At 46.8% G+C, this 13,481-nt stretch overlaps 1 protein-coding gene across 1 annotated transcript; it reads right to left on the bottom strand.

Moving 5' to 3' along the window:
* Positions 1-5,434: 5,434 nt before the first annotated feature.
* Positions 5,435-11,883, bottom strand: LOC137356420 (histone H1-like). Its single transcript, XM_068022311.1, has 3 exons — positions 11,835-11,883; positions 10,968-11,098; positions 5,435-6,073 (listed from the first exon to the last, which is right to left on the bottom strand). Exons 1-3 carry the CDS (start codon positions 11,881-11,883, stop codon positions 5,435-5,437), a joined length of 819 nt encoding a protein of 272 aa, XP_067878412.1.
* Positions 11,884-13,481: the final 1,598 nt, after the last annotated feature.

Below are 13,481 nucleotides of genomic sequence, written 5' to 3' on the forward strand. Positions count from 1 at the left end.
GGTCAGTGACCCTTCTTCGGAACTCAGATGCTGCCAGACCTGCTGAGTGAATCCAGCATTTCTTGTTTTTGTTTCAGATTTCCAGCATCCGCAGTATTTTGCTTTTAATTAAATACATGAATAGGATGGGAATAGAGGGATATGGACCCCGGAAGTGCAGAAGGTTTTAGTTTAGGCAGGCATCAAGATCGGCGCAGGCTTGGAGGGCCTGTTCCTGTGCTGTACTGTTCTTTGTTCTTGCTCAGAATGAAAGACCCAGCACATTCTTAAAAAGACATCTGAAGTCGGTGCTCTTCAGTGACAACCAGCTAAAAGAAACATTTCACAGACAAACGATTTGAAGTGACGCAGGCAGAGCTCAATGACTTAGTTGTCAATCGCGTTAACCACCCGACCACCTAGTCTGCCTGGGCCTAAATAGATGTGCGGTGGAATGATATGTAGAGAATGAAAAAGTAACAGGCCAGTTCCAACAAAATGGAAATAATTGAAGAGACAGTAACAGAGGGAGTCAGAAGGTCAGGGATGTCGGCAGATAGATTTTTTGGCACATAACACAGAATATCTCTACTCCTCTTTTGTCCTCCACGAAAAGGGATCAATCTATAATCAGTGATGTAGAATTATTATGAAAATTGACCTGAAATGTGTCCGGTTGCAGGATACTGTGAATGAGGCTTTCAGCCGCTGGTTACAGACAGTATCATAAAAAGAAAAGAATAAAGCAGAATACATGGCGGATTACAAAAGCGAATCTAGAACAATCAGGGACAAAATGTGGAATAAAAAAAATAAAAAGTTTTTACAATGTTTTCTGTAAAACAATATGACCTATAAATGTAATATTCAACATTGAAGCCGCCCCTTGTTTTCCAAATATATTGGCGGGCTTTTCAAATGTGAAAAATCGTTGGGAGGCTGACAAATTCACGCTCTTATTTTTCGCTCTCAATTCTTGTGATTGGTGAATTGAGCAGCTCTCTGATTGGTAACATGTACAGCACAATGACACCGAGTGCTGACTGACCAATCAGCAGTGTCCCCAACACCATTCCTCCAGAAGGTACAAGGAGGAGGAATGTGGGCGGATCTCAGCATTCTTGGTGAAAGTGTTTGTGAGATTGTGTCAATGTCTGGAAGAGGGAAGACCGGTGGTAAATCTCGGGCCAAACCCAAGTCTCGCTCCTCCCGGGCTGGATTGCAGTTCCCGGTCGGCCGTGTTCACCGCCACCTCAGAAAGGGGAACTATGCTGAGCGGGTGGGTGCCGGAGCCCCGGTCTATCTGGCTGCTGTGCTCGAGTATCTGACAGCTGAAATCCTCGAGCTGGCCGGCAACGCGGCCCGGGACAACAAGAAGAGCCGTATCATCCCCAGACACCTGCAGCTGGCCGTCCGCAACGACGAGGAGCTGAACAAGCTGCTGGGAGGGGTGACCATCGCTCAGGGCGGGGTGCTGCCTAATATCCAGGCCGTGCTGCTGCCCAAGAAAACCAGCGCTCCGAGCACGAAGGGCAAGTGAAGCGGCCTGACTTGAATCTGTGAACCCAAAGGCTCTTTTCAGAGCCACCCACTTTATCTGTGAAAGGGCTGGTTACTGTCTGAAAGACTGTAATATTACACTGTTATCGTTGTTTTGTGTTGGAATGAAGTGTACTGGATTTTGGCATTTAGCTGCTCATCAGATGAAATACATTCAAATTGCCTCAGCCCATATTCGAAAGGCACTTTCGGAATGCAGACAGAAGTATTTGTGTCTCCCGGCTTTGAGTAAATAAGTGGTCAAATCCCTCTGAGACGTTTATGTGCCGGAATGAACAAGAGATCACAACTCTTTCTTTTGTCGATTTGGTGGCTCTTAAAAGAGCCGTTGTGGTATTTGATGCCGAACTCAGTTCCGGGCAGGGTCAGTTTAGGCTCGCTCCCCGCGGATGCGGCGTGCCAGCTGGATGTCTTTGGGCATGATGGTGACTCGCTTGGCGTGGATGGCGCACAGGTTGGTGTCCTCAAAGAGCCCCACCAGGTAAGCCTCGCTGGCCTCCTGCAGGGCCATGACGGCAGAGCTCTGGAAGCGCAGGTCTGTCTTGAAGTCCTGTGCGATCTCCCGCACCAGGCGCTGGAAGGGCAGTTTGCGGATGAGCAGCTCGGTGGATTTCTGGTAGCGGCGGATCTCCCTCAGAGCCACAGTGCCGGGTCTGTAACGGTGAGGCTTCTTCACTCCGCCCGTGGCTGGAGCGCTCTTGCGGGCCGCTTTGGTAGCCAGCTGCTTGCGGGGAGCTTTCCCTCCGGTCGATTTGCGCGCTGTCTGCTTGGTTCTGGCCATTATCTTGGAACAAATTCGCTGTTAATGCGGAGGCTGCTCAGGGACTGCCTATTTAAGACAGTTGAGGGACCGCCCTAGTGTTGTGACTGGATGCAGCCCCGTCCTTCATTTCAGTTTGAAACTCGCTTTGGGAAGTGAATGGGCGTCGGGAATTGCTGCTCCCTGATTGGTTGAACTGCAACTGAAATTTCATAAATTTCAAAAAGCCCGCCAATTTCAAACGAGCAAATTACGTAATGAAGGAAAACCTAAATTATCGGGAACAATTATAAAATCTCACTGCTTGTAGCGTCATTTTTTCCCGCTCCAGATCCCCTTCTGTCCTCCCACACGGTTTGAATTGGAGTTAATTCCATGTTCGCTGTCTGGCGGCAATAAAGCTCCGGTCATTGCTGACTCGAACGGGAATAAATCCATCATCTTCACCGGCAGTTCAGGTCGTCAATGGACTTTATCAAATGCAACCGTTTAATTCATGACGCGATAACTAAATATCGAATCATGGAGTAACACAGCACAGAAACAGACCCTTCGGCCCACCGAGTCTGTGCCGACCAACAACCACCCATTTATACTAATCCTACATTAATCCCATATTCCCTACGGCATCCCCACCGTTCTCCTACCATCTATCTTCACTAGGGGCAATTGACCTATAAACCTGCAAGTATTTCTTCAATCATCTAACTATTCTAATCCCATTTTCCAGCACTTGGCCCGTATTCTTGTATTCTATGGCGTTTCAAGTGCTCTTCTAAATACCTCTTAAATGTTGTGAGGGTTCCTGCCTCTACCACCTATTCAGGCAGTGTGTTCCAGATTCCAACCACATGATGAGTGTTTCTTTCCCCCTCACATCTCCATTAAACCTCCTGCCCCTTACCTTACATCTATTCCCCCTACTTATTGATATCTTCGCTAAGGGAAAACAAGAAGTTTTCTCCTGTCTAACCTATCAATGACCTTCATAATTTTGGATCCCTCAATCATGTCCCCCCTCAGCCTTCTCTTTTCTGAAAATCATTGAAAGTTTATGGCACAGAAAGAAGCCACTTGGACCATCGTGTCTGTGCCAGCCGGAAAGCTCTCCACCCATTCTAATCCCACCTGCCAGCATTTGGTCTGTAATCCTGTAGAATATGCACTTGAAGTGCATATCCAGACTTCTTTTGAATGATTTGAAGGTTTCTGCCTCAACTACCCTTTCAGGCATTGAGTTCCAGACCCCCACCATCCTCTAGATGAGAGGGGAAAATAACCTTGTCCTCATCTTCCCTCGAATTATTCTACCAAATGCTTGAAGTCTTTGACCCCTAGTCAGTGACCTCTGTATTAAGGTAAATTGGCCCTTCACCTACACTCTATCCAGGCCTCTCAAAATGTTATCCAATTCAAATCAGATCTCTCCTCAGCATTCTCTGTGCCACAGAAAACAACCACGGCCCATTCAATCTTTCCTCATAGCTGCATTTTTTCCAGTCCCGGCAACATCCGGTTGAACTGCAACTGAAATTGAATCAATTTCAAAAAGCCCGCCATTTTCAAATTATAAACGACGCAAAAAAAACCTAATTTGGCGGGAACGATTATAAAATCTCTGCTTTTGCGTCATTTTTTTCCGCCCTGGATCCCCCTCTGTGTCTTCCAACACGGTTTGAATTGGGATTCATTCCCTGTTCGGTCTTTGGCGGGAATAAAGCTCCGGCCATTTCTTACTCTAACGGGAGTAAATCCTTTTCTACATCTTTACCGGCAGTTCAGGTCGGCAATGGACATTATCAAATGCAACCTTTTAATTCATGACGCGGTTATTAAACATGGAACAGAAGAAGACAGTGAAAAAATGTGCGACACGTAAAGTGACTATAAGAGAATGCAATACTGATCTGATAAAGTCCACATAACATTGGATGAGCTACAACAATTTCACATCCCAAGACATCCCCGCTGCAGTTTCAAGGTCACTTATCTCTATATGAGGTTTTGGGTGGCTCTTATAAGAGCCTTTTGTTTTTGGTAGACAAGGTGGATTTGTTTAGCCGCCGAATCCATAGAGAGTGCGGCCCTGGCGTTTCAGAGCGTACACCACATCCATGGCGGTGACCGTCTTGCGCTTGGCGTGCTCAGTGTAGGTGACCGCATCTCTGATCACATTCTCCAGGAAAACCTTCAGCACCCCGCGGGTCTCCTCATAGATCAAACCCGAGATGCGCTTCACTCCGCCACGGCGAGCCAGGCGGCGAATTGCTGGCTTGGTGATGCCCTGGATGTTATCACGAAGCACTTTGCGGTGCCGCTTTGCTCCGCCTTTGCCCAGTCCTTTGCCTCCTTTACCTCTTCCTGTCATGACGCTTCTTCAGACAAACCGATTCTGAATGAAAAACGAGTAGTTTCTGCTGCCTTTTTATCCAGCCTGCCCCGACCTGACTGAGAAAGAGACAGAGAGCCAGAGGCGGGTCTGGAGGAAACTGAGTGACAGACAGAGCAGAGAAATGTCTTTGATCCTCTCGCTCCGCCTCCCACTTGCTCGAACCGCCAATTCAAAAAAAAACAGTTCTCGACATGAGAGCTCAGCATAAAACATGGCGATTCGGCCTTGATCGCCAATGATAACAGAAAACCGGCGGTCTAAATACGGATCTGTAACAAATAAAAGTTAGTAATATACAAGCCTAAGTGCAGTGCTTCCGATCACAAGTCAACCTGTTTCCGCACACCTCTCCTCCCAGACGGATTGAGCAGTTAACTGAAACCGAACCCCAGCTGAATTATACAAAATCATGTATTGGGGTTTGAGATGTGACGCGGGGTATCTCGCCCTTGTTACTGTGTTACTGTCTGTCGCCCTGAAACGAGCATGAACTGAGACTTCACCGAACATATACCCGGGTACAGTGAGGCCCGGACATCCCTGATTTGTTGCAGAGAGTGAGGAAGGGCTGGGTTGAGAGTCACCAGGGAACCTGGATTTACTTCAAATCATTTCTAGGTGAAATGTGCACACGACTGCGGGACAGGGATCATTTGTTCGGGGGATCAGCTCTTTCCTGAGAGACGTGGGTGGCTCTGAAAAGAGCCTTTGGGTTCAGATGTCTACAAGTTTCCCGTGCTGTCTCACTTCTTTCCGGGGGCTGCTTTCTGAGCCTTTGCTGCTTTCGGCTTCTTCCCGCCCCTTGATGATTGAACTTTCTTGGGCGGCTTTCCGCCCGTGGCCCTCTTGGTTTTATTGGCATTCTTCGCTGGAGATTTTTTTGGAAGCGTTGCTTTCTTTACCGCCTTCTTTGGCGTTGCCGCCTTCTTGGTGCTCACTTTCTTGGCTGCTGTCTTCTTGCTGCTCACTTTCTTGGCGACTATTTTCTTCCCTGGGGATTTCTTGGCTGTTTTCTTTGTTATCTGTTTCTTGGCAGCTGTTTTCTTCACTAAAGATCTCTTGGCTGCTCCTGTCTTAATCTTCTTCACCACATTTCCCTTCTTTTCCTGTTTCGCGATTTTGAAGCTGCCGGAGGCCCCCGTGCCCTTCGTCTGCACCAGGAAGTCTTTCGCCACAAGCCGCTTGATACTTTGCTTGATTGGGAACTTGCTCTTCTCCACATCGACACCTTTAACACGCAGAGCCTTCTTTATTGCCTGCAGTGACATCCCACTGCGGACACTGCATTCCGCCACAGTCTTGAGGATCAGTTCGCCCAACTTGGGACCGCCTGACCCCTTCCGGGGAGCCGCCTTCTTCTTCTTGGGAGTCTTGACTTGAGCGGCGGCGGCTGGAGGAGCCGTTTCGGCGGCTGCAGTCTCGGTCATGTCCAGGACTCTGCACAAAGTCTCTCTGTCAGTCAGAACTGGGTCAGAAATGAAGCTGGTGGTGGCGGCACTGAGCCACTTAAAGGCAGCGAGCGGACGGGGCGGAGACAACCTGCTGTCAGCTCCCGGCTCCTGCTGCCTCTCTGTGTTTCTCTCTGGTCCTAAACTCTCCAATTCCACTGAAATTCGGGTATTCCAGAGTCCCAGGCTAGATCCTTCCTGTCTCTGACATCAGAATGTTTGCTGTCACAAAGGTTTCACTTGAAGTAAAGACTCCATTTTCGACTGAAACCCGTTTCATTGCTGCACTGATGACTCTCTCTCAGCCGATCGCTGACATGTTCCATACTTTTCGACTAAAATCTTGAAATAAACAAACAAACAACACTGAATTCCCACATTGAGGATTAGAAGGGGAGCAAAGTGCTTCTTTGACTGGAAAATCTTGTCATTTTACACAAGAGGGACTCGGAAATCCGGCGATGAGACCAGACCCACAAACACAGTGGCATTAGACTAACGCGCCCGCCCCTTTAATACACTCTCTTCCACAATATTCACATCCACACAATCTCAGGCCGAACTGTTCGCTCAATTTTGCGTTTCCAGGACAGGATTTCCCCTCCGCTCGGCCTGTGCTGCGGATTCGCGGCGGGTATTTCCATCCATATTTTTTTCTAGGTGTCCTGGACATCCCATTCTCAAGGAGAGACGTCCAGTTGCACAATAATCCCACATTCATACACAGTGTTTTTATTTTGTTCCAGGCAGTGACAGGCTGGTTCTCTCCGTGCTTAGTTTCAGGACTGAAGATGGATAAATACACCGTCAGATTCGAACATCCGAGCGGAGAAGTGACAGTGACCGTCTCACCTGCGGCACCGGTGGCGTGTTCACTGTTCCAATACCGTACGTCTCTTCAGCGTGTCCATAACACGCTCAGTAACTTCATTCCTCTTTCATATACAACAACAGAGCGACAGAGAGAGGGAGAGTGAAAGAGAGAGAGGGGTGAGAGAGGGAGGGAGACAGACCGTTTCAGTCTTACAATTTCCAACTGTGTGTCCCTTTCACACTGAATAACAGTATTTCACCTTCACCTGAATATTCAGAGAGAGAGACTATCAGTACTGCAATAGAATGCATACATATAACACTCAGTAACTGTATCTCCAACATAGATACAGCACCAAAGGCAGCGGGAGAGAGACAGCATCAATAGCGAGAAAAAGGCAGAGAGAGAGAAAGATCTGGATTGGGGGAGAGGCTTGGAGGATGGTGAGATAGAGAGATATGTAGTCACTTAGAATCACAGAAGCATCGAAATTTTATGGCACAGAAAGAAGCCACTTGGCCCATCGTGTCTGTGCCAGCCGAAAAGAATTCCACCTATTCTAATCCCAGCTGCCAGCATTTGGTCCGTAACCCGCAGATTACGGCACTTGAGATGCATATCCAGACCTCTTTTGTGTGAGTTGAAGGTTTATGCCTCAACTACCCTTTCAGGTAGTGAGTTCCAGAACCGGGTGCTCCGGTTTCCTCCCACATGCCAAAAGACTTGCAGGTTGACAGGTAAATTGGCCATTATAAATTGTCCCTAGTATAGGTAGGTGTTAGAGAAATATAGGGACAGGTGGGGATGTGGTAGGAATATGGAATTCGTGTCGGATTAGTATAAAATGGGTGGTTGATGGTCGGCACAGACTCGGTGGGCCGAAGGGCCTGTTTCAGTGCTGTATCTCTAACTAAATAACTAACCGCCACACTTTTTTTTCAAATTCATTCATATGATGTGGGTGTTGCTGGCTCGGCCAGCATTTATTGCCCATCCCTCACTGCCCTTGAGGAGGTTGTGGTGAAATGGCTTCTTGAACTGCTGCACTCCATGTGAGGTAGGTACAGCCATAGTGAGGTTAGGAAGGGAGTTCCAGGATTTTGACACAGCGACAGTGAATGAACAGCAATATAATTCTAAGTCAGGATGATGTGACAGGATTGCAGAGCTTAGATCTGATCTGTTGGTTATGAGATCACTTGGCTCTGTCTATCGCATGCTGCTTACGCAATTTGGCCCCCAAATAATCCTGTGTTGTAGCTTCCCCAGGTTGACACCTCATTTTGAGGTATGCCGGGTGCTGCTCCTGGCATGCTCTGCTGTACTCTTCATTGAACCACGTTTGGTCTCCTGCCTTGATGGTAATGGCCGAGTGGGGGATATGCCGGGCCATGAAATTACAGATTGCAGTTGAGTACAATTCTGCTGCTGTTGGTAACTCGATCCTCATGTACGAACATACGAATTATGATCAGGAGTAGGCCACTCGGTCCTTCGAGCCTGCTCTGCCATGCCATTCAATACGTTTTTGTCTCTACTGATTACTTCACATTTCCACCACCCCCCGGTAATCCTCCACTCCCTTGCTCGTGAAGAAACTATTTACTCTGCCTTAAAAATATTCAAAGACTCCGCTTATATCGAGGATGAGAATTCCAAAGGCTCACGAGCCTCCGAAAGAAAATACAAATCTCCTTATCTCTGTCTTAAATTTGCGACCCCTTATTTCTAAACAGTGACCCCTAGTTATAGATTCTCCCACAAGGGGAAACATCCTTTCCACATCCACCCTGTCAAGACCCCTCAGGATCTTATATGTTTCAATCAAGTCACATCTTACTCTTCTAAATTCCAGTGGATACAAGCCTAGCTTGTCCAATCCTTCCTCGTAAGACAGCCCGTCCATTCCAGGCATTAGCCTAGTAAACCTTCTCTGTACTGCCTCCAACGCATTTAAACCGTTCCTTAAATAAGGAGACCAGCACTGTACACATTAATCCGAATGGCCCACAGAGCCTCATGGATGCCCAGTTTTGCATTGCTGGGTGAGGAAAACTTTCCCTTATCTCCCCTCTAATCTTTCTACCAAACACTTTAAGTCTTTGTCCCCTCGTCACTGAGCTCCCTACGAAGGTAAATAGGCCCTTGACATCCACTCTATCCAGGCCTCTCAAAATGTTGTACATTTCAATCAGATCTACCATTCTCTGTTCCAAGGGGAACAGTCCCAGCCCACCCAATCTTTCCTCATAGCTGCATTTTTTCCAGTCCCGGCAACATCCTTGTAAATCTCCTCTGTACCCTCTATAATTCAATTCTTCTTTGGCCTCCTTATCTCCACAGACAATGGATGTGGTCAGTGGTGTGTGGAGCAGTGCCTGGAGTGGCTATAAAGGACAATTCTAGAGTGACAGGCTCTTCCACAGGTGCTGCAGAAAAAATTGATTGTTGGGGCTGTTACACAGTTGGCTCTTCCCATGTGCCTCGATCTTATTTCCTGCCAACTGCAGGAACTCACCACACTTTAGCCCCGCCTTTATGGCTGTCCGCCAGCTCTGGCGAACGCTGGCAACTGACTCCCACGACTTGTGATCAATGTCACAGGATTTCATGTCGCGTTTGCAGACGTCTTTAAAGCGGAGACATGGACGGCCGATGTGTCTGATACCAGTGGCGAGCTCGCTGTACAATGTGTCTTTGGGGATCCTGCCATCTTCCATGCAGCTCACATGGCCAAGCCATCTCAAGCAACGCTGACTCAGTAGTGTGTATAAGCTGGGGATGTTGGCCGCCTCGAGGACTTCTGTGTTGGAGATACGGTCCTGCCACCTGATGCCAAGTATTCTCCGGAGGCAGCGAAGATGGAATGAATTGAGACGTCGCTCTTGGCTGACATACGTTGTCCAGGCCTCGCTGCCATAGAGCAAGGTACTGAGGACACAGGCTTGATACACTCGGACTTTTGTGTTCCGTGTCAGTGCGCCATTTTCCCACACTCGCTTGGCCAGTCTGGACATAGCAGTGGAAGCCTTTCCCATGCGCTTGTTGATTTCTGCATCTAGAGGCAGGTTACTGGTGATAGTTGAGCCGCGGTAGGTGAACTCTTGAACCACTTCCAGAGCGTGGTCGCTAATATTGAGGGATGGAGCATTTCTGACGTCCTGCCCCATGATGTTCGTTTTCCTGAGGCTGATGGTTAGGCCAAATTCATTGCAGGCAGCCACAAACCTGTCGATGAGACTCTGCAGGCACTCTTCAGTGTGAGATGTTAAAGCAGCATCGTCAGCAAAGAGGAGTTCCCTGATGAGGACTTTCCGTACTTTGGACTTCGCACTCAGACGGGCAAGGTTGAACAACCTGCGTCCTGATCTTGTGTGGAGGAAAATTCCTTCTTCCCAGGACTTGAACGCATGTGAAAGCAATTACATCACTTCTATAATGAGGTGACGAGAACTGCACACAGTCCTCAAGTTGTGGCCTAACCAATGATTGATATATTTCCAGGATAACCTTCCTGCTATTATATTCTAGACCTCAGCTAATAAAGGGAAGGATTCCATATGCCTTCTTAACCACCTTGTCGACCTGTCCTCCTACCTTCTGGGTCAGTGGACATTTACTCCAAGGTCCCTCACATTCTCTACACAACTCAGTATATTCCCATTAATCATGTATTCCTTTGCCTTGTTTGACCTCCCAAAATGCATCGCCTCACACTTATCCGAATTTTATTCCATTTGTCATTTTTTTGCCCATATGTCCAGAGCATCAATATCTTCTTGCAGCCTACAGCAATCCTCCTCGCTTTCTATCACACGACCAATTTTTGTGTCGTCTGTAAGCTTCTTGATCATGTCCCCTACATTTACGTCCAAATCATTAATATATACCACAATGAGCAGGTGACCCAGTACTGAGCGGAACGCCAATGGAAACAGCCCTCCAATCGCAAAAACACCCGTTAATAATTACCCTTTATTGCCTGCCACTGAACCTAATTTACATCCAGCTTACTGTATTTTCCTGGATCCCCCGGGATTTTACTTTTTGAAACAGTCTGCTATGTGGGAACTTGTCAAAATCCTTGTTAAACTCCATGTAGACCACATCAACTACAGTGCCCTCATACAACTTCCTTGTTACTTCTTCAAGAAATTGGATCAAGTTGGTCAGACGAGATCTTCCCTTCACAAATCCACGCTGACTATTCTTGACTAATCGATGCCTTTCTAAGTGACAGTTTATCCTGTCTCTCAGAATGATTCCAATATTTTGCTCACTATTGAGGTTAGACTGACTGGCCTGTAATTATTGAGTTGTGGGCTGAAATGTCAGATTCGTTTTATCTCGAAAGATCCACCCGGGGAGACCGACGATACAAACTTATCTCTCACTTATATGGTGCCACAAGCAGCCACATTATTAATCTCACAATCTGAGGACGTGTCCGAAAGTGAGTCACACAATGTCCCAAATGTAACTTTTTTTCTGCCCTGTTGAGGTCTCTGCAATGTTTCAGCTCGAACCGTTCGCTCTGACACTCAGTGACAGACATTTTCAATGTGATTACATGAATCTAGGACTGTTACTGTCAGATATTAAATCCTGCGCGATCCCAGCAAACACACCGACTCCCTTGAAGGATTGCTTTGAGAAACTGGGCAAACATACTGCAGAGAATAATCTCAAATTGAATTTCACAAAGGGGTAATCTCCCAGAAGGGAAACATCACTATCTTACCCACAGCCCCGGTTTCATTGCTCAAAATGTGAAAAAACTCAACTGGATAAAGTTCCAATTGATTTTATTGAATTTCACAACGTTGCCTAAAGAAGCGCATGCGCGGTATGGCCCCGCCCACACCGCTAATTATTGCTTACCTTTGGAGCGCATGCGCTTCCTTGCGCCAGCTCGGCTGCTGAACGTCATTTGTTTGCAAGAGACAGAGTGAGGCAGGAAGTGGTTCTGTAACATGGAGTGAGCGGCGGAAGGCAGAGGTATTTCTCGGGCTGCGTGTGCACTGCGTAAGTGAGACAAAAGGTGAAGAAGCTGCTGTTGAAATTCATGGCTGTTTTCTCTCCTCATCCTGTAATACTTGTCCCTGGTTTAGCTCCTATTTCACGCTGTTTGTTGTTATTGAAAAGTGAATAGTGAAAACAGAGCCTGACTGTTGGCATTTATTGCAAGGGGGATGGAATATAAATGTAGGAAAGTCTTTCTCCAACTCTGCAGGGTGTTGTTGAGACCTCACCTGGAGTATTGGATACAGTTGTGGTCTCCTTCGCTCATGAGGGATATATACGTGCATTGGATGCAGTTCAGGCAAGGTTCGTTCGGTTGCTTCCTGCGATGAACAGGTTGCGTTGTGAGGAAAAGGCTGAGCAGGTTGTGTTACACTCATTGGAGTTTGTAATAATCAGATCTAATCTTATCGAAAAAATGTAAGATTCTGAGGGGTCTTGACAGAGTAGATGCTGCAAAGATATCTCCCCTCTTGAGGGAATCAAGAACCACGCCGCACAGTTTCAGAATAAGGGGTCTCCCATTTTAGACGGAGGTAAGGAAGAATTTCATCTCTCAAAGCGTCGTTAATCTAAGGAATTCTATACCTAAGAGAGCAGTGGATACTGATGATTAAATATATTCCAGGATGAGTTTTTTTATCTACAAGGGAGTAATGGGTTTTTAGCCAGGCAAGGATAATGGAGCTGAAGCCAAGATCAAATCAGACATGATTTTATTGAATGGTGGATCAGGCTGGAGAGGCTGAATGGCTGACTCCTGCTCCTAGTTCTTAGGTGATTACATTATAATGCCAGATGGAAATAGAAACCTGACCTGCACAAATATCCCTGCTCCATCAGGTCGTCCCAACCTTGGAGCAGTGTAGATGTTGGCTTGTTTCTGGATGTCCCAAAATTGCTGTGAAACTGCCAAGACACCTCGTCAGCAGATGCTGAGAGCTGCAGTGGAATCAGACAGTGATATTCTTTGTATTTTTGGTTTGCCTTTGTGATTAGTCATAAATATTATTAATTGAAATGTTACATTAATCTCTTTTCTAGCTTCCAACTCAACTGATCGTGACTTACAAGACATAGTTTTCTTCCTTTCTGTCGGCAAATAGTTCAAGGGAGCAGAATGAATGTGATGATTCCCAGGCACAAGGGCAAGTGCAGTCGGCTCCTTCCATCACAGACAAGGTACAGTAACACTCCCATAGGCCTTCAGTTCATGGCATTGTCACAAGAAGCAGATGTAGTCAAACTCTCACTGATCCTAAGTTTAGAGACACATTTCCAATTCAGCAATCAAACAAATCAGAAGAGACAGACATTGTATCCAATCCATTCCAAATCAATACTGCTGAAAGTTAGGTCAAGTTCAAAAGCAGAACCCACTATCAGAGTAAAAGGCACTCTGTCAATCTCACAAGAGGGTGCATCCTGGAGACAGTGAATCTCACCCTCACATGCCTGAAACTGATGTTGACAAAATAAAAATAAACACATTCATATAATGTAAAC

The sequence above is a fragment of the Heterodontus francisci genome, chromosome 45 (genome assembly GCF_036365525.1).
Source record: "Heterodontus francisci isolate sHetFra1 chromosome 45, sHetFra1.hap1, whole genome shotgun sequence".
In the NCBI taxonomy this organism is placed as follows: domain Eukaryota; kingdom Metazoa; phylum Chordata; class Chondrichthyes; order Heterodontiformes; family Heterodontidae; genus Heterodontus; species Heterodontus francisci.

Excerpts from the sequence above, each read along its gene's own strand:
- LOC137356420 (XM_068022311.1), bottom strand. The coding sequence starts at position 11,883 with ATGACGTTCAGCAGCCGAGCTGGCGCAAGGAAGCGCATGCGCTCCAAA. Across the intron at positions 11,099-11,834 it reads GAAGCGCATGCGCTCCAAAG|AAGTAACAAGGAAGTTGTAT; the intron begins GTAAGCAATAAT and ends AATTTCTTGAAG. Across the intron at positions 6,074-10,967 it reads GGGGGATCCAGGAAAATACA|GCTCAAGTCAAGACTCCCAA; the intron begins GTAAGCTGGATG and ends CCAGCCGCCGCC.